A 27,570-nucleotide genomic window follows, 5' to 3' on the forward strand; every position below is an offset into this window, starting at 1 on the left:
TAGGTAGCTGGCATGTGTGAAGTAGCAAGAGTACAACTGTATATCACAAATTGCTAAGTGGTCCTTCCAAATTCCGATTCACTTTCCAGGTATGCCTCTGTATTCCTTCTACCTTTTCAAAGGCCCATACTAAGCAAAGGGAAATCAAACTTTATTTAAAGCTTTTAAACTTAATAAAACCCCTCTACCTTGTCCTGGTAGAATAAGATTGTTATAGGAATCATTGGGCCATTGGTGACATGGACAAGTCAAGGAATATTCTCCCGGGACTATCTCAATAGAGAGTTTTGTAGAGGCCAAGTTCTTCGGACCTGCATTCCCTCTGACAGCCTCATCCACTAGTAAAAGGTTTCTAATGTTGATAGACCAAAGCTATGTCACTTCTCTTCCTTTACTATTTAGCCCTTACTATTTTATTTTTAAGCACTTTCTTTTTTCCCTTCACCTAGACTATCTCCAGGATTTTTTTTTTCTCCTTTCAGAATTCTTTTGAGTGCTCATATTCCCTGTAACTGTTTCCTTGGGTGTCTGCATTAACTTTTTCTGACAGCCACAGAATTGCATTAAACTGTGCTGTAAACTAGAACTATCAGTTTCAACACACAGGGGCTGTACTACCACAACAGGCAGCTTCTGCCAGTTTGCCAACAGAATAATTTAAGGCATTTAAGGGCCAGCTATCTGATGATCAATTTGTGCTTTCCTCTCAGAATCTGTTTCCCACTTTGGCAGTTCTGCAGTCAATATTTAAATAGGTTTCCTAGCACCTGTTTCCCGTTTATGAGATTGCTGCTGTCAGATGCAAAAGCTAAAATGTATGTGGCAATCATCCAAAGAAGAAAGAGTAGTTATGTTTAACTAAGGTTGGATTTCTGTAAAGATATTTAGGTATTAAAGATATCACATGATGAAATGCCTACCTATAACTGAGATGGGGAGTTTCTATTGAAAATCAATGGGAATTAGATAATAGCTGCCCTTGGAGATCCCTCTAGATACCTATCTGCATTTTTAAATAGTATTTGCTACTTTTTGAATGAGTAATTAATTATGAGGATGCTCATGGCTTCACTGTGACCGCTGCCAGGAATTAAACACAGGTTAGCACCTAAAAAACACAAGTGTGCATTTGGATTTAATAAAGTAACCCAGTTTATGCCTTTTCTTTACTTCAGCAAGTCACAAGGAGGAGCCATACTCACCCAGCAAGCTGGCATAGGTTATATGCTGGTTTCTTTGAGTCCAAGGTTGTCTCAGCAGTTTTTGTCTGATTTGCCTGGCTGATACTTTGAGACACTTTCCCTGGTTAATTTTTGAAAGCATAAATTTCTGAGGAGTGTGGAGGAAAGGGACAATGACTGATCAAAGTCTTGACTGAAAGTTCACCTCTCCAAATGGCTTTGCAGTAATGAGCAGAGGAGGGAGATGCCAGCAGGGATGGAGAGGACGAATTTATGTTTTCCTCCCATTTGTCTTCCTGTGCTGGCCTTCTGCTAGATTACCATTTTCTCAAAATGTTAAAAATTTACTTCTAGTCTTTTTATGTTCTCTTGTCTAGAATTTTACTGGTATCACCTTTTTTAGAACTTACTCTCCAGCCTGTCTAGCCATTCATCTTTTCTACAAGATCAGATGCTTTTTGGGATAGATCATGGCTTTGACTACATGTATGAAACATTCTGTAGGTCTGTTGTTCTGCTAAGATAAATAATCATCAAAATGAAAATAAGAGCAGAACATGGAAAGAGAAAAAAGTGGAAAAGGAGGAAAATGAGCTTAATCTTTATATCTCAGCTTCATCAGCTGGTGAACATTTAACTGGCAATATAAAATCAGTACTGAAATGCACACTTACGAAATATTTGACCTAAATGTGTGTTGCTAACTAAGATAATGAGAAAGTGATAACGACAGCTAATAGATTCTCTGTGAGAGAGTACAGTGTGTATTTCCTGATGTGCTGAATCCAAAACACAATCTTTGAAGCACACTACAAAGAGAACAAAGACCTAAGAGTTTTATACCAAAATATACCAGATGACAGAAGGAGAGAAAAAGGAGTTTTGTTTTTTTTATTGACTCATTTCAAAACTTCAATTCTATCTAAGCTGACTTGTGGCTTCCTTTTCTAATTTTAAAAAAGACACATTCATCATGTTTCTGTTGCTGTTTTTTCTTCAAAAATTACAAGCAACTTGGGAAGTTTAGGAGAACGTTATACACCAAAGACTGTGCCTAAACCTACATCAGAAAGAAAAAGGGGCAGGGGGAAAAGGAGTGGAATGAACTTTATCTTAAACATTTGAAATCATTAAGTAGTTTGGCTATGAGACAATGCAGTGTCATAGACAATGCAGTGCAATTCTTCTACTTGTTGGAAAGGTTTCACTTTACATTTTATGGGCTATCTTGTTATGCATATTTCTTACATATATATTAGGTACACCTATTTGAAATATTTCATAATCACAATAGCACATGTCCTAATACATGGCACTAAGAAATCATGTGTTTGAATGTATGCCATTCAGTTTTAACCTACTGTTTATCACGTCTTATCAAATAGAATTTGCATACAGAGAACTTAAGAGTAGTTAATACTTCACCAGAATACTGATCGTGCTATTTAAATTGTCCATAGCTCACTTAAGTTTGAATCTTTATATTTTATTCTTTGCTTCTGTTGAATATGCTTTTCATATATATCAAACTTTTGGCTGAAATGTGTATCTTAGCTATAATACTAATCAGCATATCTCTTAGTTCTTTGGAAATACTGTTCTTCCCTTAAGTGAAAAAAAACTCCACAAAACAATCCACCCTAAAAAGCTAATCAGACAGCTAACAATATTCCACCAAGATAATCAGAAGAGGCATTATTCTGGCATTTAGTAATTAGAGCAGTGATTGTGGTATTTGGGCAGACACCCCCAGGAGAGGGAATGCACATCTGAAGAAGAGGGTGCAAAATACCACATGTTTCTAGGAGATGAAGCCATTTTCCCTTCCTCTGTGATATTTGCTGCTTGTTCATTTTTGACAGTCATCAATTCCTGGACTTTAAGCTGTAGTCCCTGAGCATGTGCATTTGTTCTGTTTTTACTTGATCATGGATTCCACCAAAATCATGTATGAATTAAAATAAAACTTTTTTTTCACAGCTGAAGAGCATGACTGGAGAGACTACACCGTTCTGTGAAAAGGGGCACAAATGATAGAGTTTACTGGGAATGGGAAGCTCTTGGTGCATTTTGGGCACTTCCTGAGCACAGCTGATGGATTAGGCTTCTCAAAGGAGCCCTTCATGTAACTTGTATACATGACATCTTGTACAACTGATCACAGTGGGATTTATGCCAAGCCACTGAAATCAGTGCTGTTCTGGAAATAAGCAGCAGTAGAACCTTTGAGGGAACAGTCATGCCAAAAAACCTGAAGGTGCCTGAAGAATTTAGAATCATAGAATCATAGAATCATTTTGGTTGGAAAGGACTTTTAAGATCATTGAGTCCAACCATTAACCTAACACTACCTAGTCCACCTCTAAACAATATCCCTAAGCACCACTACTCATCTTTTAATTATCTCCAGGGACAGTGGCTCCACCATTTCCCTGGGCAGCCTGTTCCACTGCTTGATAACTTGTCAATTTAAGCAGTTCTAGGATCAGATACACACTAGGTAGAATGTTTTCAGATCGCAGTTGTAGAACATTGGAAGTCTACTGAGAACCTTATATAGGAGCCTGAATTCCTTCTTTGTACACAGCTTTAGCTGACCATACCAGAAATGTGACTTTCTCTTACATCCTGGAGTACTTCCTTCAGCCAAAGAAGAAACTAACATTCTGGTAGTAGACTCTTTTCTATGCCTCTTAATGTCTTTTCTCGTTCCATGCACACTATTTATAAACTCCCTAACTGAGGGAAAATGTAGCTGCCTTTGGATTTCTGCTAGGTCTGGGCCCTGGCAGCAGGAGGAAGGGAGGAAGGCTGTTGCCAAGGCTGCAGGTTGTGCTTCTGGTACACCACAATGGAGCCACTTGTACCTGTTAGGAAACAGCCCAGGTTTCATCCCAGCCTTAGCAATATGAAGCCCCTCACATTTTCTTACTCGGTTGCAGTGGAAGTTCTCTACCAGAGATAGGACTGACTTTGTTACTTGGGATGAAGCCTCACAGTCTGCTTAAGGATGCAGAATTATTTGATACATGATGTAAATCCATTGGTTATTAGTTGTACATTTTGAGATTTTTTTTTTTTTTTTTTAAGGCAAACTCTCATGTGGCTGGAGGATTTTGCTAATGTAGGAGAAGGTAGAATATAATTTTGGACTAAGAACTGCCTAAGTCAGTTGAGAAAAGAGCATTTAATTTCATTTCTTGCTGCAAATATCCTCAGATTCCTAGTTCACAGGCATCTCTTTTGGGGCCGTATTGCTAGCGTGCCTGATACCTGTCTGCTTCACGGAGACTGAGCCTGCTTTGCAGCAGCAGTGGAAGTATTTGTTTACTGCTCGGCTCACCCTGTGCATTGTTTGCAGTGCCATAGCAACCCTGCTTGCTGTGAGCTGTGGAGCAGAGCCACCCTGCCCTGGTGCAGACCAGCAGTCCCCAACCAGGCCTAGGAACTCTGCAGCTTCTATTTCTGGTCTGCAGTCAAGGATTTCACCTTTGCAAATGAGGCCATAAACATGCAGATGTGGGTGCCGGCCCTTATGCGTGTAGATCCAGGATGCAGTCGAAGCGGCTTACCACAGGTATGTAGTACTTTCCACGCAGGGTGATGGACTGAGTCTGTGTCAGACAGGGGGTCGGACCCCAAGGTGATGGTCTCAGGTGCAGAGATGGTGATACAAAAGAGGGAGATTTTGAACTGCTGGGTTTAAACTTGCCCAGCAAAATTCATCAGTCTGAAGAGAGAACCTTACTCCCTTCCAATGGCATCACAAAAGATGGAATATTCTCCTAGAATGAGTGAGATTTGGTTATCTGAGAAAACCTACAATTACATTTTTTTGAATTTTATCATATGATTCATAATATTTGCTGTTCAAGGCTCCCAGAGTCTCATACAAATCTGTATTTTCATTAAAATTTCAAAAATCATTGTAGATGTGGTGCTTAGGGATATGGTTTAGTGGTGGACTTGGTACTGTTAGGTTAACGGTTGGACTCGATGATCTTAAAGGTCCTTTCCAACCAAAACGATTATATGATTCTATGATTCTAAAACCAGCAAGCTTCTAGTAATCAATTTTGCAGAGGAAAGCTGACAAGAAGGTAACTGTTATGTATGAGAAATAACCCAGGAAAATAATACTTTAATTATATTTAAATCATTCCTGTGATACTGAATGTTTTTATGCATGGGTCAACATTACTACATGTTCTTAGAGTTTATTTTGTTTCCTCAGGCTGAGTGATTTTATTTCAGAATATCCAGGAAGGTTGTCATGCCTCACTACTTTTTGTTTCTGTTCAGTAATCATAGTTGAATAAGCTTGATTGTATTGCTTGGATAACGTATATTTCATTTTTGTGTTTCAGAGCCTCCATGTATAACAGAAGAAGTGTTTGTAAGTATGCTTTGTAAGGCTTGATCATTCATTTTGTCATGCAACTGTAGAGCAAAAAGAAGAAAAAAAAAGTTTTTGGAAACTGTTGTCTGGTTTCTCATTTCTTTCCTCTGTGTAAGTATGGAGTACTGAGTAATTTCTTACAATTTTCTCAGACAAAAAATACCTAGTTTGAAAATAATGAAAAAAAAATGTAACAGGAAACTATGGAGAATAAGGATGGAAATGGAAAGGAAAGTGAAATAGGATGAAGGAAGGGAAAAATCAACTGGAAGGTTCAACATGACAGTTTTAACAATCTTCTCCTTATTTTACCTTTTCTGCCCTTTGCACATAGCTCATTGTAGGATTTCCCTGATGTTTGTCTTCTCATTTGAAAGGTACATATGTTTGTCTGTTACCTCATATGAAATGACACCTTAAATCTTGCAGCTTAGGTAACGTTTGCCTCTTGCCCATTTTGGATGCCCTTGTAACTGTGTATTTTGAAGTATAAATGTATTGCTATTCCTTTTGGGAGCCTCTAGATATTATTTTATTTATATCGTTTATTATAATAAACAGAATCAACATGAATTCAGGTAGAGATAAACAATATATATAGCAGATATTTAGCATATGTAAACATGTACATGAGAACACCTCTCAACTACCTACTTACATTGCATTAAACCTTGATTCTGCAGGTACTTAATGTGACTAGACATGTGTGACTCCAGGTGAACTTTACACAAAGACATGAAGCTGTCAGAGCTCTATGCAGGATCAGGGTTTTCTACTAACTTTAACTTCTGACATTTAAAGATGCCATTTATAATATATTTTTCAAGTGTGGAGAGGTATTTATCATTTTAGTGGGTGCTGCAATGTGAAATGCAAACCTTTCAAGATGGTGCCACTTTTACCCACATTCAGCTTCTCCTTTGGTGTCTAATAATATTTCTGTGTTTCTGTACTTGGTCATGATGGCAGTAATAGAGAAAGCTATCAAATACTACAGCTAGAAAGTCATTAGGTTTGTTTCCACAAAATATCTAAGAAATGGTTGCATACCTTTGCCAAAATGATTTTAAAATTCCTAAAAAAGATGTAAAAAAAAAAAAAAAAGAGTGACAGAAATCAGGGCTAGGATATTCTTATTTGTACATAAATTGCATAAAGGCAAAACTGCAGTTTTGGACCAATTTTTAGCCCACCTTGACCTCCAATTGCAATTGTAAACAGGTTTTTCTACTCATAATTCAGACTGTGCAGCAGGAAAGATGGCATGGGAAGAAAGGAAAAAAACTGTTTCCTGACACAAAAATCTAAGCTATAGTATTGTATATGCAACTCCATAACCTATAATGTGCAAATATGAAAGTGCGACTATGCTTTCAAATGAAAATAAGACTGACCACAAAAAAATCCTCCAAAAAACAGAGGAAACTATATTGTGTATATATGCAGTAAGATCAGTAGGTAGTAAAGCTTGCATTAATAAGATCATAAACATTTTACTGATTAATCAACCACTGTGTTTACATTTCTTGCTGTTACATGGGACTATAGAGAATTATATCCTTGACAAATTAAAAACACGTTACCTGCATATTCTTAAAGAGCTTATACTTCAGCCAGTAATAAATGAATTGTTTTAAATAAGTCCTTTGAAACAATAAAATATTTACATGGGGTATTATTATAACTAGCCGTCTTCAGGTTCATCCTTATCAGTGTCAAATCTAATTGTGCATTACTCAAACCAAACATGAGGCAGACTGCAGCTTGTTTCTAATGACGTTTTTTGTTAATTGTGTTAACACTTGCTGAATTAAGATTTCTGGATCTGATTGATCACCTGATGACACCAGGAAGAGGATTTTCTGTTGACTTCAAAATGCCTTGGGTTAGACACTTAGGTAAATTCTCCTATTTAATCAGTGCCCTAACATCTCTAGGTCCATCATACTGCAGCTGCATTGGACCATGGGCCTGTGATCCAAATAAAGCACGATCTCTGTAATGCAGAAAGCTTTGCTTTCAGTGTTGTCAGCATTTTCCAGGAATGAGCACGAGCTAACTTGCCTGTCCTCTCTCAGTCATAGCAGCAACTACAAGTGCTAAGGAATAAATGTTGGCAGATTAAGGCTGGACAAATACCATCAGGTCTGGTTCTGACTTGTCATGCAGCACACAGGGGCCTTCCTGAGTTCATATTAAAGTAGGTTAGCTCAAGATTTCTTCCTTATCTAAGTATAAGCTCTCTCTAATTAGGTTAGACACTGTGAAGTTTGGATCAAGGTACTGTCTGCCCACAAGTGATACCATGTACACTGTGCATAGCCTCTCATTAACACTATTCCTCACTAGCGCATTTCAATGCTACGAACTTAAAAATGATTTGTGTCACAAGACCTTTGCTGATATCAGCAAATACATTTGATTTAGGTGCATTCTCCTTCTCGATGGGTTAAAAACTGGCTGGATGGCCGAGCCCAGAGGGTGGTGGTGAATGGGGCAAAATCCAACTGGCGACCGGTCACTAACGGTGTTCCCCAGGGCTCAGTTCTGGGGCCAGTGCTGTTCAATATCTTTATAGATGATCTAGACATAGGGATTGAGTGCACCCTCAGCAAATTTGCAGATGACACCAAGCTGGGTGGGAGTGTCGATCTGCTGGAGGGTAGGAAGGCCCTACAGAGGGATCTGGACAGGTTAGATAGATGGGCCGAGACCAACGGCATGAGGTTCAACAAGAACAAGTGCCAGGTCTTACACTTCGGCCACAACAACCCCATGCAGCGCTACAGGCTGGGGGAAGAGCGGTTAGAAAGCGGCCCAGCAGAAAGAGACTTGGGGGTGCTGATCGACAGCCGGCTAAACATGAGCCAGCAGTGTGCCCAGGTGGCCAAGAAGGCCAATGGCATCCTGGCTTCCATTAGGAATAGTGTAGCCAGCCAGTCTAGGGAAGTGATCGTCCCTCTGTACTCGGCACTGGTGAGGCCGCATCTTGAATCCTGTGTCCAGTTCTGGGCCCCATACTTCAAGAAAGATGTTGAGGTGTTGGAGCGAGTCCAGAGGAGGGCGACCAAGCTGGTGAAGGGTCTGGAGGGTCTGACCTATGAGGAACGGCTGAGGGAGCTGGGGTTGTTTAGCCTGGAGAAGAGGAGGCTCCGAGGTGACCTTATTGCAGTCTACAACTACCTGAAGGGAGGTTGTAGTGAAGTGGGAGTCGGCCTCTTCTCCCAGGCAACTAGTGATAGGACAAGAAGACATAGCCTCAAGCTTCGCCAGGGGAGGTTCAGGTTGGACATGAGGAAGAATTTCTTTTCAGAAAGGGTTATTAGACATTGGAATGGGCTGCCCAGGGAGGTGGTGGAGTCACCATCTCTGGATGTGTTTAAGAAAAGACTGGACATGGCACTTAGTGCCATGGTCTAGTTGACAGGGTGGTGTCAGGGCAATGGTTGGACTCAATGATCCCAGAGGTCTCTTCCAACCTGATTGATTCTGTGATTCTGTGATTCTGTGATTCCTTGTGTTGCAAGGTAGAAATAATAGAATACCCAAAAACTGAAACTATTAAAAATTGTTCAGAAGTCTTCGTTGTACTGAAAATGGATTTCTGAAGACCAATGGAGTAATGTTCTACTTTTACTTTCTGTTGAATTGAAGCGGGGGTGAGGGATGGCATTGAGTGCAGCAGAAGTAAGATTTGCATCCATATTCACTGATTTGTCAATAGCAAAAAAAAATTCTATTCTACGGTTTTTGAGTCTTGTTAACAGGATTTAAAATTCAGTGGTACAAGAACACCTGCAGATGCAGTCTTCACTTCTGATGAGGTCAATAGAAAGCCTCCCAGTTCTGTCAGATTCCAAGTATGGCATATACTGCTTACTTCGTGAGCCAAATTAACAGATCAGTGAACTCCCTTTTATTCCCAAAATATCCCCAAGCAGCAGTATGGAAGCAGAAGCAGACTCTGGTGAACTTTTATACTCCCCTCCTTCCCAGACGTGAGAGAGAAAGGTATAATGTGGGGAAATTCTAGTCTGTTAGCTTATGCACATTTTTTCAAAAGTAAACAAACATGCAGATTTCCAGCATTTAGAAGCTCTTACGTTTATGAAGGTTTTATCTGTATATTTCTTGGCAAAGGATTTACCTTCACGTGTGTTTTTTAAATTGCTGAGGACTTCAGTGATGTACAATGGCTAGAATATAACAATGATGCAATGATTATATTCTCAAAAGTGGGAAACAATATTTTGCAAAAGTTTGCTGTCATATCTCATGGAAAAGTCATTGTTTGAGGCAACAATACGTTCAAACCATGTTAGCGCAGATTAATACAAGCCTTGCTTTGTGGTTTTGTCTCTCTGTAGGAAGAATACTTAGCCACAGATGATATGCTTGTGGACTACTTTAATGAATTTTTGAGTCTTCCGGTAAGTACCTTACAGAAATTCCTTCCAAAATACAAGAAACACCTTACTAAGATTAGTAGTAAAATAATCCGGCTTAGAACATTTTGCATTTTGCCACTGGGAAATTAAATGGCTTTTACAATATGTCTGTATTTTAATGGTAGAAACTCTTATTGTTCAATGTTGTTATCTGTCAGGAAAAATAACACAGTATTTGGACTTCTGGAGACAGATTTTCTATTGCAAATTTATTTATTTAAATCACAGTGCACCAAAATAATATAAATAGGAAATGAAAAAGAGGTGTAAATACTTATTTAAAAAGCATAAGGAGTCCACTTTTATTCTGGTATCACAACATGCTGACATAACAAATGTTTGTCCTTTTACATTCTTCTGGCCATGCACTCAGTGATTAATAACCACTTCACCTCAGGAACCAACTGTTTCTCTTCGTGGCTGTGAAGACTTCAAAGTTGGTACTCCCCTCCTCTTCCCCTCCCCTCTGCAGCTAGAAGGATGCAGCCTTACACTGTATTCTGTGTGCTGAGCCAGTTGCCGTTAAACCACCATACCCAGTGCCCTATATTTTGCTCCTTTTCCCCATCAACTACCCTGCCTCCCCACACTCTCATAGGAGTCACATGTACTGTCCTGCTCCCTCAACGCAGCAACCTCACCCAACTTCATCTTAGTAGTCTCAGCCCTGCCTATCCCCATTCTCTCCATCCCCACACCTCACACCCATACTCTCCTGTAAGGTGGCACAGACATTTCCACAGTGTCATTCATGGCTCCCATGGGGCCTCACAGCTGATTTACCCCAGAGCTGCCCCACAGCCTGTCTTCCTCCTAAAGCACTGCAGCCCAACAGGCTGCACTATGAGAACATACACCCATTTCCGCAACTTGCTTGGTAGGAATCACTGCCAGCATTAGGAAGGGGCAGAATATTTCTTGATGCTCCTTGGATCTAAGACTATGGTGTAGCTGCTATTGAAATAAATTCAGTTATGATTCAGGCTTACCAAACTGAACAAGACATAGATGTGCTCTCTAAGCCACATCACAGATTTGTGTAAAAGTACACATAATGGGAGTTGCAGAACGAAGGATGGTAGAACAGGCTCCCCATGCCAGTTTTTTATCTTAAAATAGAATCTGGAGGTATTAACTGTATATCAGAGTGTGAGTTTTGTGCACAGCAGCAATACTGACTTCTCTCAGGAACTCAGCCTTTACATGCTCTCACCACACTGCAAGACTCCTAAGAATAATTTTGACAAAGCTAGGGAGACACAGATGGAAGAAAATGTGTGTTGAGAGGGCTGTGTTTTTTTCTCTTCCCTTTTTTTTCCTCCCCTTGCAGCTGCTTTAGGCTATCTGCCTAAATCCAAGCCTAACTACGTAGCTTTTAAACCCAGGCCTCCTTCCATGTGCCAGATTGTTCTTAGCGTAGGAATACCATCCTCCACGCCTTTGCTGCTTATTTGGAAACTATGCTTCAAGTTTTCCCCAAATCACAGAGGATGGACCGGGTAAGGAAGTTCAGCCTGCTTAGTCTCTGAGTCTCCTTGGACATGCATAGATTTCAGAATGTCTATTAGAGGCCAAAATTCTCTGTGGCCTCAGAGGGCTCCTCAGCCCGCAGACCTGGCGCAGCTCAGCAGCTCTGAACCACAGTGGTTGTCCAGGCACTCTTGATGGTTCTGGAAGCCCATAGAAAAGAGTTCACAGACACTCCTGAGTAAACACTGTTTTACGCTGGTAGTCTTGGTAGGTTTCAAAGATGACACATGGTCTCTCTTCTATATACTTACATATCGTCACGAAAAGAGACGCTCTATTAGCTATATTTGTCAGTAATATTCTCATAATTGGTTTTATTTTCTCTTTGATCTTTTCCTGAAGATTTACCCTCTTCAGGATTAAATTCTATTAATGCCTTGAGTTCTGTGGTTTGAATACCTTATATTCCCAATTTCCCTTTCCTTCTCAGAAGGCTTCTACTAAAACACCACATTGAAGTTTCCATTCCTTTATTCTTGTTGTGCTCCTACGCTGTTGCCTGGGAACACTATTACCCAGGTGTGCTAGTAGTTAGGCAACAAGCTAAACTGAAAATATTGTGTGACTTGATGCAAGAAATCAGGGGTAGCATATGCTTATTTTAAGAAGATGCCTCTGCATTGATTTATAATGCACCACTAGTGTATGGAAAACTGTATCACTGGGGACTTGCTATAGCACCAGCAGCTTTTTTTTATTTGCTTTGATTTACAGTATGTCCTTTAAGCAATCCTGTTGTTATAATAATATTCAGTACAATCTGACATGAATATCTAGGTACTCCAAAGATCTACATATTGTAATGAAGGATAGTTTGTAAGGAAAATATTTCTGAAAGATAAAACAATACAAAAAACCCTGTGAGGGCACATGTTGCCAGTGATACAGTGATTTCACAGTAGGAGAAACCAATTACGTGACATACAAACAAGTTACATCTTCCTCAATAACTAATCTAAAATGAAAGATATAAGAGAAACCTTGGCCTGGATACATTTCCATTTCTAGCTGGTAAGGCATCCCTAGAATTTGAATCTTTGATCCATGTATTTAAAACATCCAGGTATATGTTTAGCCAGGAATGAAAATTCAGAAGTCAGAAAATGCCATCCAGCTCAGTGTTGGAGGCTCAGTAAGAAAGCACAGTAATGTCAACTTGTTTATCCTGCACTCTACAACCCGTGTGCTTCGTGTTCCACCCCAGCTCCATGCTGGGGCCTTACCCCTCATTTTCCAGTTACCAGTGATCCTGATGAAGACACGCTCATCCTCTTTGCAACCTCAAAGAGTTGCACTAGAGGCAAAAGAGCTAACTGCACCTCAGTTGAAGCATATTCAGGAGATGGCACTCTTGGTAGCAAGGCCCTGGCTGTGGGTTTCCCTTGCAGCAGAAAGATACCAAGTGACCACAGTTTTATCAACTTCAGATTTGAATACTGCTTCTTTTGGAAGTTGTCACTATAAAAGCTCTCTGCTCATAAAAAGATTAAAAAGAGAATGAAGCCATTACTTCATCCCTTTTATCACATTAAACACATTCTCTTCTCCTTGCTCAGGAGCACAGAGATGTATTAATAGTGCCACACAGAAAGAAGAGGCAGCATATTGTAGATAGATTGCTTGATATAATTTTCATGCTAGTAGGAACTATTGTGGTGTGATTAAAAAAAATATGCTAACTGGTCCAGGAAGATGGATATGGGCCAGTATGCAGCTAACAGTTTTAACTTAAATTGACTGCTGAGTATTCTGGGATCCAGGGTTTGACATAGGTGATGATTCTGAAAACAATTAAAGCACAAGTAACAAAGTTTGGGCCAACTGGTCTTTCTGAAAACAGAATGGTCCTGAAAACCTGGTGCTGTCAAGAGTAAAAACTGGCCTGATCTATGAGTAGCAGATGATGGGAAGGGCAGAAAGCAAAAAGTAATCCAGTCTGCTGCACAGTTCAGGCCCTTCTCTGTTTTGAAGATTGTTGTAAATAATTCAATACATCAATTCAAGGCATCAGTTTATGCTCATTAGTTTCCTCTTGTCTTTTCCATACGTGTGGAGGGAGGCTGCAGGTTCCAATACCACCTCCCTTAAACAGGCTTTTACATCAGTAATGCCTTATGTGCATGTTATGTTGAGTCTTATCCAGGACTAAAGCTTGTTTGTTATCTTTGACATTCAAGGAAGCAAAAGAAGCTCTCCTGACTTTTTTCTTATTGATAGCAGGTTTACTCAAAATGCTCTTCTCTCTTAATTAGATTGTGGTATGTGTTTGTGACTTGTGTCTTACTCATCAATGGAAGGGAAATCCTGGACTCGTCAAAGTCAATGGGAAATTTGCCATTGACCATGTGCAGTGTGAATTTTCCAGGCGCTTCGTAGAGCTGCTCAAATTCTCCTCTGGTCTGGACTCTTACTGACATTTATTTATGACACACACACTCGTCCTAAGGAAATTTTGGCAAAGCTCCTGGATGAGGTCTCTATTCATTCCCACCCTTTCAGGGCCTTAACCTAAGAGGCGTCCAAGCAGTGGTCATTCTGTTTCTCTTGGGATCAAACTACATTACTCAGGGTGGGATGTGGTGAGCATATTTACACATTTGTTAAGTGTATCTGAAGTTAAGTATATCTGAAAACTGTTAAGGCAGAGAACAGTGAGATTTATATGTCTGATATCCTGGCAACATGGTGATGGATGCTGTTTTGGTTTCTGTTTTGGGAGGAGTGAGAGAAATTTGCCTTCCCTTCAGTTAAGAGTATAACTTTAGGTTTCAGAATTATGTATTCTATTTATTCTTCAGCTGAAACCATATTCAATGTGCATTTGACAGCTAAGAAATTTATTTGCTGTAAAAAATGTAAGTGCAACTGTTTATTTATTTAATAGTATGGCTGCACCACGGTCTGAAAACAGTTTTTTTTGTTTGCGTGGAGATTTTTTTCTGAAGCTGAGATGACTACACTGAGTTACATTGGTCATAGTGGGTTCAAGGGGAGAATTGCCTGTGAGTGAAACAGTTTGCAAAGTCTGTAGAATCCTTATTTGTTGGTATTCTCAACTCATTGTTGATCCTATTTATTGTGCTAAGTTGCTAATGTACGAATCCCAAGCTTCAAGGCTCCTTCCAAACCTGATTTATTTTTTCTTAACATCTTGAGGTATGATTTGGCTCTGGAGTTTTCTCTCTCTGTCTTCAAAGGATCAAAAATTGGCCTAAATTAGAGAGAGAATGTAGGGAAGAACGCATTGATACTCTTAGTCTTTCATTGTTGTATTTTGCTTGTCTGTAAAAAGCCAAAGCACTTGCCAAATGTGGGGTAAGAAAGATATTTCTTAGTATATTAGATTGGCACAGATAATTTTTTCCCTTCCTTTATAGTGTAGGCTATCATCTACTCCTTAACATAGGCATCTTTGCTGAAGAGATTCCTTGTTATTGCAATGACCAAGAATATTGGTGGTGCCATAAACCTCTCTCATTATCGTCCTGTGAAACATTGTAGGATTTTATGGCACTTGGTTTCTGTGGGAATGGTTTTAAGTTCTCTACAGGGTATTGAGCAGGTTTTTTTTTTGGGCTTCTAATGTGTGGGAATGGTTAGATAGTGTGTTTTGCTCCAAAGTTTTTCACATACTGAGAGGGAAACGGATTAACTGATCCTCTCTGTCCTGTACTTTAACTGGGAAAATGTTTCCTGCTAGAAATCAAGTTAATATTTTTTGTGTTCCCATTTGATTTTTGTCATAACGTTATCACTTCTATTTTTGTGGCAGGGATGAGTTAAGATGGTTGGGACTTACTTCTTCTTTTATTATGGTTATAAAAAGATTCTGATTTATCATTCTAGTATTCTTAAGTAAGCGAGATAAGATTCCCCAGAAAGGCTTAAACTGTTCTAAAATGCTTTTATACAATACTTTGATGAGATGCTCTATCTGGTAGAATTTGGGATTTGTACAGAATCATAGATCACTCATGCTGGAAGGGGCTTTGGGCAGGTCTGTAGTCCAGTCTCCTGCCCAAAGCAGGGTCAATGCATTAGCACTGACACCAGGTTGTTCAGCACTTTCTCCAGCTGGTCCTGTAAATCTTGAACTGATTCCATTGTCACTCTGAACAGTCTGTTCCAATGCTAATCATCCCACAATTACCTTTTTTCTTATATACAGTTGAAAACTCTACAATATCAGTGTATGACCATGATCTCTTGTCCTCCCACCAGGCATCTCCATGAAAGGCCTGGCTCTATCTTCTCAGTAACCTCCTTGTAATTACTCTAAGACTGCTGTTAGGCCCTCCTAGAGCTGTCTCTTCCTCAGGCTAAACAAGTCCTGTTCCCTCAGCCTCTCCTCACAGGGCAAGTTCTCCAGCCTTTGAGCATCTCAGCGGTTGTTTGCTTGACTTACTCAAATTTATGAATATCCTTCTTGTACTAGGGACCTAAAACTGGATGCAGTATTCCAGATGTAGTCTTACTAGTGTCAAGTAAAGGGGATCTACTGACTACTCTCTGACTGATACAAGAAGTATGCATGCCTTTTGATGTTCCTGGGGTTAGGTAACTACACCTTGGTCCAAAACCCAAAAGTCTGGACTAGAACCACCTTTTTCAGTCAAGTATGTAGAGTATGAAGTCTTAATCTTCTTATCCCATGAGTGTACATTCTTTTGTTCCATTAGTATATTTGTCTTATAAATGATTTGCAGTCAGACTCCCAAAATAGCAATACACCTTACATTTTAAAAATTGTCACTAGCATCTTTTCACTACATCAAAGCTGCTGTATGTTTTCTGTTCAGTTAATTAGAATGTGCATTGAAACACCTAGATCTAGAGTAAGATACAAAGGATTAAGTAAAAGTAGATGTGTGTGATAAACTAATGTCGTCTTTGCTTAGTTTTCAAGTTGAATAACATGAAACTAAAATAATCTGGTCATGTCTAGTCATGTAGTCCTATGTTATGGAATTTGCACTTTGCTTTTTTCCCAGAAGCAAGAACATTTCAAATCCCGAGAGACTGAAGCACCTTGTTTCTTAGTGTACTTTCTTCTGTTTCTTTTTTAAAAACATGAAAAAATAAATAAGGAAGAATACGTTTGGAGGTTATTAAGGCTGCACAGTTAGTCACTTAAAAGCTGGTAGCAGCCCAAATTAGGTTTGATAGTAAATCAAATGTACACATAGCAAATTGGGAGGGGGTCTGAATGAAGTATAGAGAAATCTGCTACACATAAAAGCCTCTTTAAAATGCTGTTCAGTACATCTGGAGAAAAAGCAATAAAACCTGCAAAGTATCCTGGAGAAAATTAATGCCAAAAGAGGCACAAGGTGTCAGAGAACAAAAACCAAGCCATGATTTCAACTGAAGTTAGGTAACTGAACAGACTAATGCAATTCAATGCATGGCTCTGAGCAGTGACAGTCTGATGTCATAGGCACTAGTCACACACTTAAAGCTCTCACATGCTATGTGCTTTGCCAGGCTGAGCCTCTGCAGTGAGACATTATGGGATAAGTAGGGAATGTTGCAACCACATGTTGCAGCCATACGGTTCAATCCTGGGCATTGCTTTACAAGACATTGATCAAAAAGAGGGCTTCAAACAGAAGCAACAAAATAGCTGACACTGACATGGTTACTTTGGACTTATACAGGTGTGAAAAAGAATAAAATTGGTCTATAATATATTTCTATATTATATATAGTATGTATTCAACATATGTAATATGTATATGAATTATGTCTATGTGTGTGTATATATGTGATATATGAAAAAGTTCAAGGAAATGAAAAATACAGTGCTTGAAAAAATAAAATAATCTTATTAAGTGCAGGGGAACGACAACTGTACAAACATCAGGTGGGATCCTGTCTGGAATGAAGCCAAAAAGAGTTTTGGCACTGGGTCTGGATGTGGCCAAGATTTTATTCAGTTCTTAAATACAGTATGCTTTCCTGTCCTCCATCTCGCTGTGGAGATGCTTGTATGCTCTGGTTGTATACAAATGCATATTCATAACTGCCTTGGATATTCCCCCATTACTTCTGTAAAATCCATCCATATTTTCCCACTTCATTTCAAGTAAGAGAATTTGAAAGATAGAAGTATGTTGGTCTTTTAGGCAGGGAAATACCTAATACCAGAGCTCAAAAGATGAAAGATGGCTCTGTTTTAATGTGTACATATGCAATGGGTTTTTTGGAGTTGACAAAAGTTACACAGCTGAAGTTGAAGTTTAGTCTACCTCATGTATTATACAGTATCTGACTGAACTAGTGATGTATAATAAAACATATTGCTACAAGTAACAATATGGTGAAAAGCCTTTCCTACATATGGAAACCTTCAGATTCATCCTTCTCAAATGCATCTCACATTGAAAAGGTCAGCTTTATTGCTAATCTTCTCAAGCCTTGATTGTTTGTGGTAATAAATGGGAGAATAACACTGGAGATCTGGTCCTATAGGTAAGTAAGTAGTCCCCTGCAGAACAGTTACTAAAGTCACTGTGAATGGTATATTCTAGACATCTGTGTACTGGATATATTATTTGCATGTGAAAAAGAATGGTCTGTGATCTAAAATGAGCTAAATTCTTGACAATTAAACATAGCTGAGTCAAAAAGTAGGAATGCATTGGAAAGCTATACAGTAAAGAGACTAAAGAACAAGAATGCAGAAAAAATACTGCTCTGGACCCTGAACAGAAACTACAGCAGGCAAGAGAAAGAAGACTCATAATAGCAGTTTGCATTCTGTAGGATGCTTCTATACTATAAAAAGTAACTTCCTTAAATAAAAGAGTTCCCTTATTACAGTGTTATAAACTTTCCAAACTTCTTTTGTAGACTTTTGCCCTGCCAGTTAAGTTTAACTCTGACTTTGGGGTTTTTGAAGTAGTTAATGATGCCCCACGATGCCTGGAAAGCCAGCTGAAAAAAATTCTACATGATCAGAAACCTCCAAACCCCAATTATGATGTTCTACGGAAAGCAAAGAATGATGGGCATCTCTCCAAAATGTGCAGCGCTTCTCCAGCCTTCAATATTGATCCAAATTACAACACTATGGTAAGCATCTTATAGCCCCTGAGTTTATATTTAGATCTTACTGTAGAGATACTGGCAGTAGTTATTGTTGTGTTTGGCTTGGTAGCTTGGGAAAAATGTTAATTTATGTTAGGAAAACATAATGATGGGCCAAATTATGTCCTGCAACGCACATGTGTCTACCAGACAAGTGAATGGAATTACGCATGTACATCCTGTAGCACAGAATTTTGAAGATTCTGTAGGGCAGGATTCAGTTGTGTGGTCTGAATACTTTTTAATATTAAAAGAAAAAATATTATGACAACAGTTACTTTACTAGTGATCCCTGGAATGTGCAAATTGACTGAAACTAATGCATCTCAGTCTTTCCTTATTAATTAATTTCCTTGTGTGTCTATGAGCTCATCTGTGGTCTGGCAACACATAAATCTCTCTTCCATTAATTCCCAAAGGATTTACATTGTTAGCATTAATTGAAATGGCCAGAGAAAATAATCTTTGGCAACTAGAAAGCTAAAGTAATGGAAAGATAGGTTGGATTGTAGAAAAAAATTCTTGTTTCAGACTTGCTCAGACACTATCAATTTTGATATTCTTACCTGTTTACTTTCAGCACCAAATTAGGCAGGTTAAAATGGGGAATTGAAGCACCATACACACCTGAGAGACTACAAGACAGTATAATTAGCTATGGGAGTTTACCTTTTAACAACAGCTTTGGAGGAGAAAAAAAATTTCATTGGGATACTTGGTTTGTTCCTTTCTTGCTTACTTTGCATTGATGTGACTGATTTGACTTCAGTTCATTTCATTCAAGGCCAGTCTAAGGTCTTGCTACATTTTTAGAAGCAGCTGCTCTAAATTATGTCATAACTGGAAAGCTGAGAGAAAAGCAGGGAGTTGTAACAGGCTGCTGTTTTGCCCAGTATAAGCTTAATGATTTTCAGAAAAGAAAACAGTGTTGAGAGAGGTCAAAAGGCAATGATGTTTAACAAAATGATAGTAATGTGAGATTGCAATTATCTGCATCTAAATGGATAAATGCTATAATAGGACAAGGCTCACAGACATCTCTACCACGTTAAATAATTATTTTCACAAATACTTTGCTTGAGAGCACAATAACAGAGAGCTATTCTTGATTTTTTATTTGCTCTCAGGATTCAACTGAGGAAATGTCATGTGCTTGTGCAAGTGTGGCTAACATTGACCGACATCACTGCGATTGTGGATGGCCTTGAAAAATTCAAAGCCATCACCTTGTCTTCTTTATTACTTACATCTTTCATGTAGTTTGGAGCAACAGGGCTCCTGTATTATTTAAGAACACATTACTTTCTCAGGGCAATTTTCCATAGATGGGAAGCATTATGGCCCTTTGAGGAACAATATCCCTCAGTACACTTTATTCTCCTTTCTGTGAGAAAGGGTGACGTTTCTTCTTATTTTTGACTCCTGCTTTACTAGACAGGTAACATAGATGTCTCATCCAGTTCAACTTGGCATCTCAAAGTGACCTACAAAACAGCATGCCAAAAATTGTTACTGCAACTACACAAGGCAAAAGGAGTCAGCTTCACTCACTGTACCACACTATGACTGAACCAGAAGAAGTCACCCCAGAACAACTGCATCAAGTAGTTGAGTTCAAATCAAATCAGATTTGATCTTTCAGGCACTGGGTGATGCTGCCTCCTTTGTTTTGACTGCTTTCTTCACACTGACTGAAGAGATTGACAGTTGCTTTGAATGTTACATTGCTACAAAAAGTCACCTTGAGTGGCCATCACTGGCACATTACTAATGAAAATGGGCTATGATCAGAGAATCCTAGTAGGCCTTTCAGGCTACAGCCTGAATTTAAGCACATCTTGCCTAAGAAATACATCCAGTGGTATTTTTCTCTGTATTTTACCTCCCTCTCAAACTGTTACAAACTTAAATCTAAGCAAAAGTTCTCTGCATGTGTGCATACACACTTGCAGATTATTGATATGGAAGTATCTTCTTATCAATAGTCAAAATCAACTTGGCATAAAATATATTAAGAAAAAAAACCTGCAGAGTTGGGTAGAATTGATCACAACTGCGGAAAGAAACTGGCTGGCATCCCACACATCTTACTTCAGAGAAACCCCAGTTCAGCAAAGCACTTAAGTATGTGTTTAACTTTAATCAAGGGAAGTTAAACACATGCTTGAATTTAAACACGTGCTAAAAGCTTTGCTGGACTGGGTCCCAGCAAGGCCTAAGGCCGACTGGGTAAGGAAGCTAACCAAGGTAACAAAACCCGTCAGATTAAATGTAGCATCTTTCTCTGGGGAAGGGGAGAGAGTAGAGGTTCTTTCCTTCTGATAGTGTATATAATTTTGCGTACCAGCCATGTACAGATGTGAACATGTTATGAATCACTCAGATAAAAAACTGGGCTGTGAGTCAGTAAATACATAAATATTAAATGCCAAAATAAAGAGACGACCTTCTGTATTTCAAAAAAGCTTGTCAGTTACCAAAAGGAGGCATACACTGTGTGGTTGGGAGTAATTAGTCTTCATCTCCAACAAATTACATTGTATGAGCCACTGCCAACATAAGCTTTCCATATTTTGAAATATTTTCTTCTCACTAAATGAAACCACCCACTTTCTGAGTAATTCAGAATTTTTTAATCCCTTACAGATATATATGAGGCAGAAATAACCCTTGTCCCTAATGGAATATTAGCTCATGGAAAGAAAATTTAAAATGTAATCTACATGAACTGATTATTTGATACAGCAAGTAGCATCCATCCTTGTCCAAACGTCACCTGTTTTTATGGACAAGTGGAGTTACTGCATTCTTCCAAATCATCAGTCTCACCTTCTCTAAAAGGAAAAATGCACCTCTGATAAATAAAACAGGTCATCCCCTAAGAGTGGAAAATGTATGCTCTTAAAAAAATATTTAAAAGTGTGCTGTGTGTCATTTCTAAGGGAAACAGCTATGGATCACTGTGGCCCACAGTCAGAGAGCTTGCTCTCTGTGCAAGACCCTAGGCATAGTGTTTTGGTTAGCTGTCTCTGTGTAGCTCGCTGCTGAACACCTCCCTTCCACCCCAAAACCCACTCTTCGGAGGCACCTCCCTTTATGCTTTGACGAGGCACTGAGGCTTAGACTGCCTAAGCAGAAATCTGTTATGGGCCGGATTCATGATACACTTAGGTTTCCACTACAAGAGTTACTATGTGCAATGTAGTTATGGAATGCTCCAACATAAAAGTGGGAAAGGTGATAACTTACTGACTGTTTATTTGTTTGATTTTGTTTTTAGTATCCACAACGCTGTCATTCTGGGAGTATAATTTAATTTAAGGGTTCCTTATTCTATAAATTCTGGAGGGAAAAATGTAGAATCATACAATCATAGAACAGTTTGTGTTGGAAGAGACCTTTAAAGGTTGTCTAGTCCAACCCTCCTGCAGTGAGCAGGGATGTTTTCAACCAGACTTGGTTGCTCAGAGCCCCATCCAACCTGACCGTGAATGTCTCCCGGGATGGGGCAGCTGCCACCTCTCTGGGCAACCTGTTCCAGTGTTTCATCATCCTTTTGTAAAAAATTTCTTCCTTTTATTTAGTTTAAATCTACCTTCTTTTAGTTTAGTACTTACCCCTTGTCCTATCGCAACAGGCCCTGCTAAAGAGTCTGTCCCCATCTTTGTTATACACCCCCTTTAAGTATTGAAAGGCTGCAGTAAGGTGTTCCTGGAGCTTTTTCTTCTCCAGGCTGAACAACCCCAGCTCTCTCAGCCTTTCCTCATAGCAGAGGTGTTCCAGCCCCCTGATCATTTTTGTAGCCCTCCTCTGGATCCGCTCCAACAGGTCCATGTCTTTTCTGTGCTGAGGACTCCAGAGCTGGACGTAGCACTGCAGATGGGGTCTCACCAGAGCAGAGTAGAGGGGCAGAATCACCTCCCTCAACCTGCTGACCACGCTTCTTTTGATGCAGCCCAGGATATGGCTGGCCTTCTCTGTTGAGAGCGCACATTGCTGTCTCATGTCCAGCTTTTCACACCCCCAAGTCCTCTGCAGGGCTGCTCTCAATCCCTTCATCCCCCAGCTTGTAACGATACCGGAGGTTGCCCTGACCCAGGTACAGGACCTTGAACTTGGCCTTGTTGAACCTCATGAGGTTCAAACAGGCCCACTTCTCAAGCTTGTAATATTGGTTATTTATTAAATGTGATAAAGTCAGAAAAAATAGCAGTTTCTTATTGCAAAAAAATTATGAGCATCTAATTTGCATTTGGAATTGTACAGTAAAAGCATGATTCATACACACATTATTTCTGAAGAAAAAACACTCATCATTTATTAAAAAAGTTGCACTCTTATAGGTGAAATCAGATTTAGACCTTATTAGATGTTAATAGGAAAGTAAATTAACTCAATTGTCCCAGCACAATTAAGGCTCAACTGGATAACAAAGGTCTGTCCATTTGTCTTCCTGAGACAATGCTTCTGTAGAAAGGGATGGAGAGAATCAGTTACATGGCAAACAAAACAAGAAAGTCAAGAATACTACAAATCTTTGGCATTTCTTTTTTAACAGCGTCTTGATCGAGAACAAGCAGTTCAGTGGATTAAGAAAGAAAGACTTCCAGCATTTCTAGAAAGCGACTGTTACTTTGAATACAGGTATTGCAATTTTTTATGCTGTCTCTCAGTTTTAAATTAGTACATTTTCCTCTTCTGACTGGTTCATCTTGACGGTACCCTTAATATTTTTTCTCCCATCTCTTGTCCTGTTTAATTTTAGCATTTGAGTAACTTGGATAAAGTAAAATCCGTGACTTTTTTTCACTCGTCATTCTGTAATTTTCCTTGGCCATGAATTACATACAATTTTACACCATTACAGAGAAAGAAAGAGTGGGGTTTGCCATTTTCTGAATCTCTGTTCCACTGAGATATCATGGTAGCAAAGCATCTCTCTCTAAATAATATGGAGGCCATGTAAGTGGAAAATATGAATCCACGAAATGTATTTGGAAAAAACCAGCCAGTCCTTTTTCTTTCAATTATTAGTTTTGTATCTTTGGGCCCACTGTCAGACTTCCTTTTGCATGGTTCTTTGTGGGATGCCGTGGTGTAGTCAGATGATTTACAGTTGTACGCTTGCTATATTTTTCCAGATGTCCTTTCAGCAGATGTTCAGGAGGTTTAGTGTGCTTTTTGCAAGGATCTGCTTCTACATCCTTTAAGGCTGTGTCTAGATGCTGAAAATTGCAGTGTGTTTTAGGGGTCCTAAAAGGAGAGGCAGCCTGGCAGTATTGTTCACAAAACTCATGTTTGCTGATTGTAATGACAGACTAGTTATTGGGGTATACACTTTTATATGAAAATTTTCAAAATACTTTTAACTCTCAGTATCTTGAAGACTGCACTTAAATTCAAGGTGAAAACTGTGCAAAGAATAAGCAAATCATGGAAGAATGCTCCATTTTACCTTTAATAGCAGCCTGCTTTACAGGTATCTGGGCCTCATGAAACACTAAGAAATTGGTCTTATACTGTAGCAAAATATTTGCTTGATCAAGCAGAGTTATCTAAGAGAATTACATAGAAGTAACTTTAAGCATGTGCCTAATTTCCATTGATATCAGTGTTTTAAGTTGCTTTCCTGAATCAGAATTAAGAGAAGCTGAGATGCTAAAAGGGAAACCTATGTTTAAAGATGAAGACACCCCAACTCTAGAATGAAATCCTATTTGCCCTCAAATAGTGGGGACAAACAAAACTGGGCATTCAGCTCATGGTCATAGACTCAGGCATAGGCTACTTCTTCCCTTCACATGCACCTTGGTTGGTTTTGGACTGCTTTCTAACTTAACTGAGTAAGTTCTGCCACAGTTCTTGAGCCCAGAGCATCCTCATTATTGCCATGTGGTTCTAAGATTGCGTTTTTCTGAACATCATGAGGTTCACACTAACACAAGGTAGCAGTGGAGTGCTGTTCAGTACTATGAAGTCCTCATACACAGCCAGCTGAACATGGTAGTGCCAGCTGCCTTGTTATCATCTGAAAGTTCAATTAGTATGATCACTGCTGTGGCATTGCTTGTTATTAGGATCAGGAAATGTAGTGTCTGGTAGTGACACAGGGCTTCTGCAGTCTGGGAGAATAGTTCCATTTTAGCAATCAAAATGTTCAAGCGCTTCTTGGTAGGGCTTGGGACTGCATAGATACATGCAAAATCATCCTGGCAGAAATCAATTTTACTGGTAAAGCTTGCTAATGCAAAGCAGGCCACCAACTGTAAAGCTGGTGGACTATGGAATGTCAGTACCGGCATTTATTTATGTGATAGCAGGTGAGGAGTGAAATAATAAAGCAGATCATGAAGCTCCTTGTAGCAATTTATGATTATGGTTTTTATTGCCTATTCTTGGGAAAAATCAGCTGTTTCTCTGACTATAAGCTAAAATTAACTATTTTCTTGCCTCAACCTTTAATTTCAGGCTAGCTAAATTGATATCACAGGTAGAATGGAGCACGACTGGCATTAATTTCATTATAGATAGTGACTATTATCCCTGGATAAAGAAGAGAGATCCAAGTTCTCCCTCTCCTGAGGAGGATGACACTTCATGGACTATGAAGAAGTTCTACATATCGCTTGGCCAGGTAAAATAAACACGTTCAGTGGGTGTAACATCAAGCTAGATTGAATGCATTGGGTTAAATTATTGTAACCGAGGTCACAACCTAATTGGACAACTGATTCTCTGAACATCCCTTCTTTTCAAAGCTCTTTGTACTATAAAAGAAGGTTGATGGGTTGTTACACAGCTTAAACAGAACTGGGAACTATTGTTATAGAAATCTATACACACGAACTGCACAAAATGACTACAGAGAGTAAGCCCTCTGCTCTCAGAAACACTGCAATAAATAGAGAAATTTGAATTATTCTATGGCATTTCTTTTCCTAGGCTACGGTTTCTCAGACAAAGGATTCGTTTACATTAGCAAAACGAATTGAATCCATGAAAGCTACAGATTCATTTATGCATCCTGTAGCTTCTAGTCAAATTCAAGATATTCAGTGTTTGCCTGGTCAGGATGAAAGAGACGATTCATCAAGCGACAAAGATAGCCTTCTGGGTAAGTAACAGGGGTTCAGCCATAGTATTTATAACACAAGTCTGGTTAGGTGGAAAGAAAAGGCATTTCAAGGAATTGCTGCTAACTCCATTTATTACCTTCTGAGTATCCCATGGTACCTTAGGCTTCAGACGACGATTTGTTCCTTTCCATAGCCACAACATTAAATTAAAAATTGAGCTAGTAGCCCAGTAATTTTGTGATAATAGAAGATTCTTTTCTTACATATTTCTGTCTCATAGATGTCTGTAAGTTTCAGCTGAGAGGCTTCTTTTTTCATTCGATATGTTTCAAAAGACTTTCTTGTCTGGATTCTTCGGGTATTTGATAATGTATGATTTGTGTTGCAGCCATCTTCTTAGGGTATTTATATTGGGCACTTAAAGGCATTTTGGCTGCCAATTTTTATGAATCTTATAGAATGTAATAATTTGTGGCACTCCCATCTATCTGTCAAATTTAACTGAAATTCTTCAGCAGATTTTAAATGTACTGGGAGAGAACATACAGATGCCCATATGGACATAACAGATTGTATTGTGTTGCTTCTGCTCTGTAGGCAGTAGCAAGATGAACAGAGAATGAATGTTCATATGTTCCAGCTCATATGTTAGGAGTTCTCTCTCCCCCATTTCCAAAGGAAAAAGCAGCCATTCCACTTTGAGACTTGTACTGCTGGGACCTCGGAGTCCAATGGCTGAATGGAAAATTGGAAGACATGGTAACTCCAGAAGTCTGTCTTCTTCCCCAAACCCACGAGGAACACCCCAGGAAACATATTGCTGATTCATGGATTATTAATGAAGTTATTCAAGTTGCATTTGTTTGCAGCTCATGCCTCTACCACTAATTTTTGCAGTGCTTTGAGCAGAGAGGTCACAAGTGCACCATTCTTGCAGAGCATTGTAAAGTAATGTAACACCGCTCTGTATTGCAGTGGGCTGGCCCTATGGAAAGCCTCTCTGTTTCTTCTTTTGCTCCAGTTGTCCTGCAGTCAACAGCATTTTGCCTCAATGAATATTTTACATCTTCTCACTGAAAACTTTATTTTATAACATAGACCTTCATTTTACATGTGCTATTACTCTTCTCTATGCTTATTTCATAGGAAATCCAACATTCTTTCAGTCAGAAAACTTTTTTAAGGCACAGTATTCACCTGGTGTAGGGGTCGGGCACTGGAAGCAATAAAGGGCGTCACCTAAGTTTCTCAGAGTCAGCCTGCAATTAGAAAGAGTTCAATAGCTGAAGGTATTTGCTTGGACAATCCAGTTTGAATTCCTTGCTCACTGCTTCAGTTGGATCAGCATTATCAATTAATGTCTTGACCAAAACCCTGAGCCACTTGGCTTTTGATTACTCAAGAGCTGTGTATCTCTCTCCCTAATTCCCTCAGGTCTTCTGAAATCATTCTTCATGTTTCAATTTCACAGGACTGTGAAATCTATAATTTTTCTTTGTCAAGTGAAAACATTTGAAATAGTTTAGAAATAAGAAAAGTTATTTTAAATCACACTTTTATATTAATGTCGACATATTGTGCCATATGTACTTACACATGAAATTAAGTAAGTGCAGAGCAAGGAATCTCTATGCCATGTTCCTAATCCAAGTGTCTGTGACAGTGGCCAGCACTGGTTAGACGTGGCTTATTTTCGGAGGAAGATGGGAGGAATGTCTAACTGCCATTGCCATTTATCGACTAGGCCACCATAGAGGATTACACAGGCTGATAACATTACAAATGTGAATTTAGTGGATCTGAGAGATTTAGCCCTTTTTCTGTCACTGTCTGATGTACTGCATGTG

At 39.1% G+C, this 27,570-nt stretch overlaps 1 protein-coding gene across 1 annotated transcript in view; it reads left to right on the forward strand.

Annotated features, from left to right (window-relative positions):
* The first annotated feature begins 4,733 nt into the window (after positions 1-4,733).
* RGS22 (regulator of G protein signaling 22) overlaps positions 4,734-27,570 on the forward strand; it is a 64,622-nt gene continuing 41,785 nt past the window's right edge. The window contains exons 1-7 of the mRNA XM_068396912.1: positions 4,734-4,758; positions 5,549-5,577; positions 9,948-10,010; positions 18,411-18,632; positions 23,206-23,291; positions 25,116-25,281; positions 25,590-25,761. Coding sequence (XP_068253013.1) covers positions 4,734-4,758; positions 5,549-5,577; positions 9,948-10,010; positions 18,411-18,632; positions 23,206-23,291; positions 25,116-25,281; positions 25,590-25,761 — 763 coding nt within the window. The remainder of the gene's footprint in view (positions 4,759-5,548; positions 5,578-9,947; positions 10,011-18,410; positions 18,633-23,205; positions 23,292-25,115; positions 25,282-25,589; positions 25,762-27,570) is intronic.

This window comes from Nyctibius grandis, chromosome 3 (assembly GCF_013368605.1).
Source record: "Nyctibius grandis isolate bNycGra1 chromosome 3, bNycGra1.pri, whole genome shotgun sequence".
Lineage (NCBI taxonomy): Eukaryota > Metazoa > Chordata > Aves > Nyctibiiformes > Nyctibiidae > Nyctibius > Nyctibius grandis.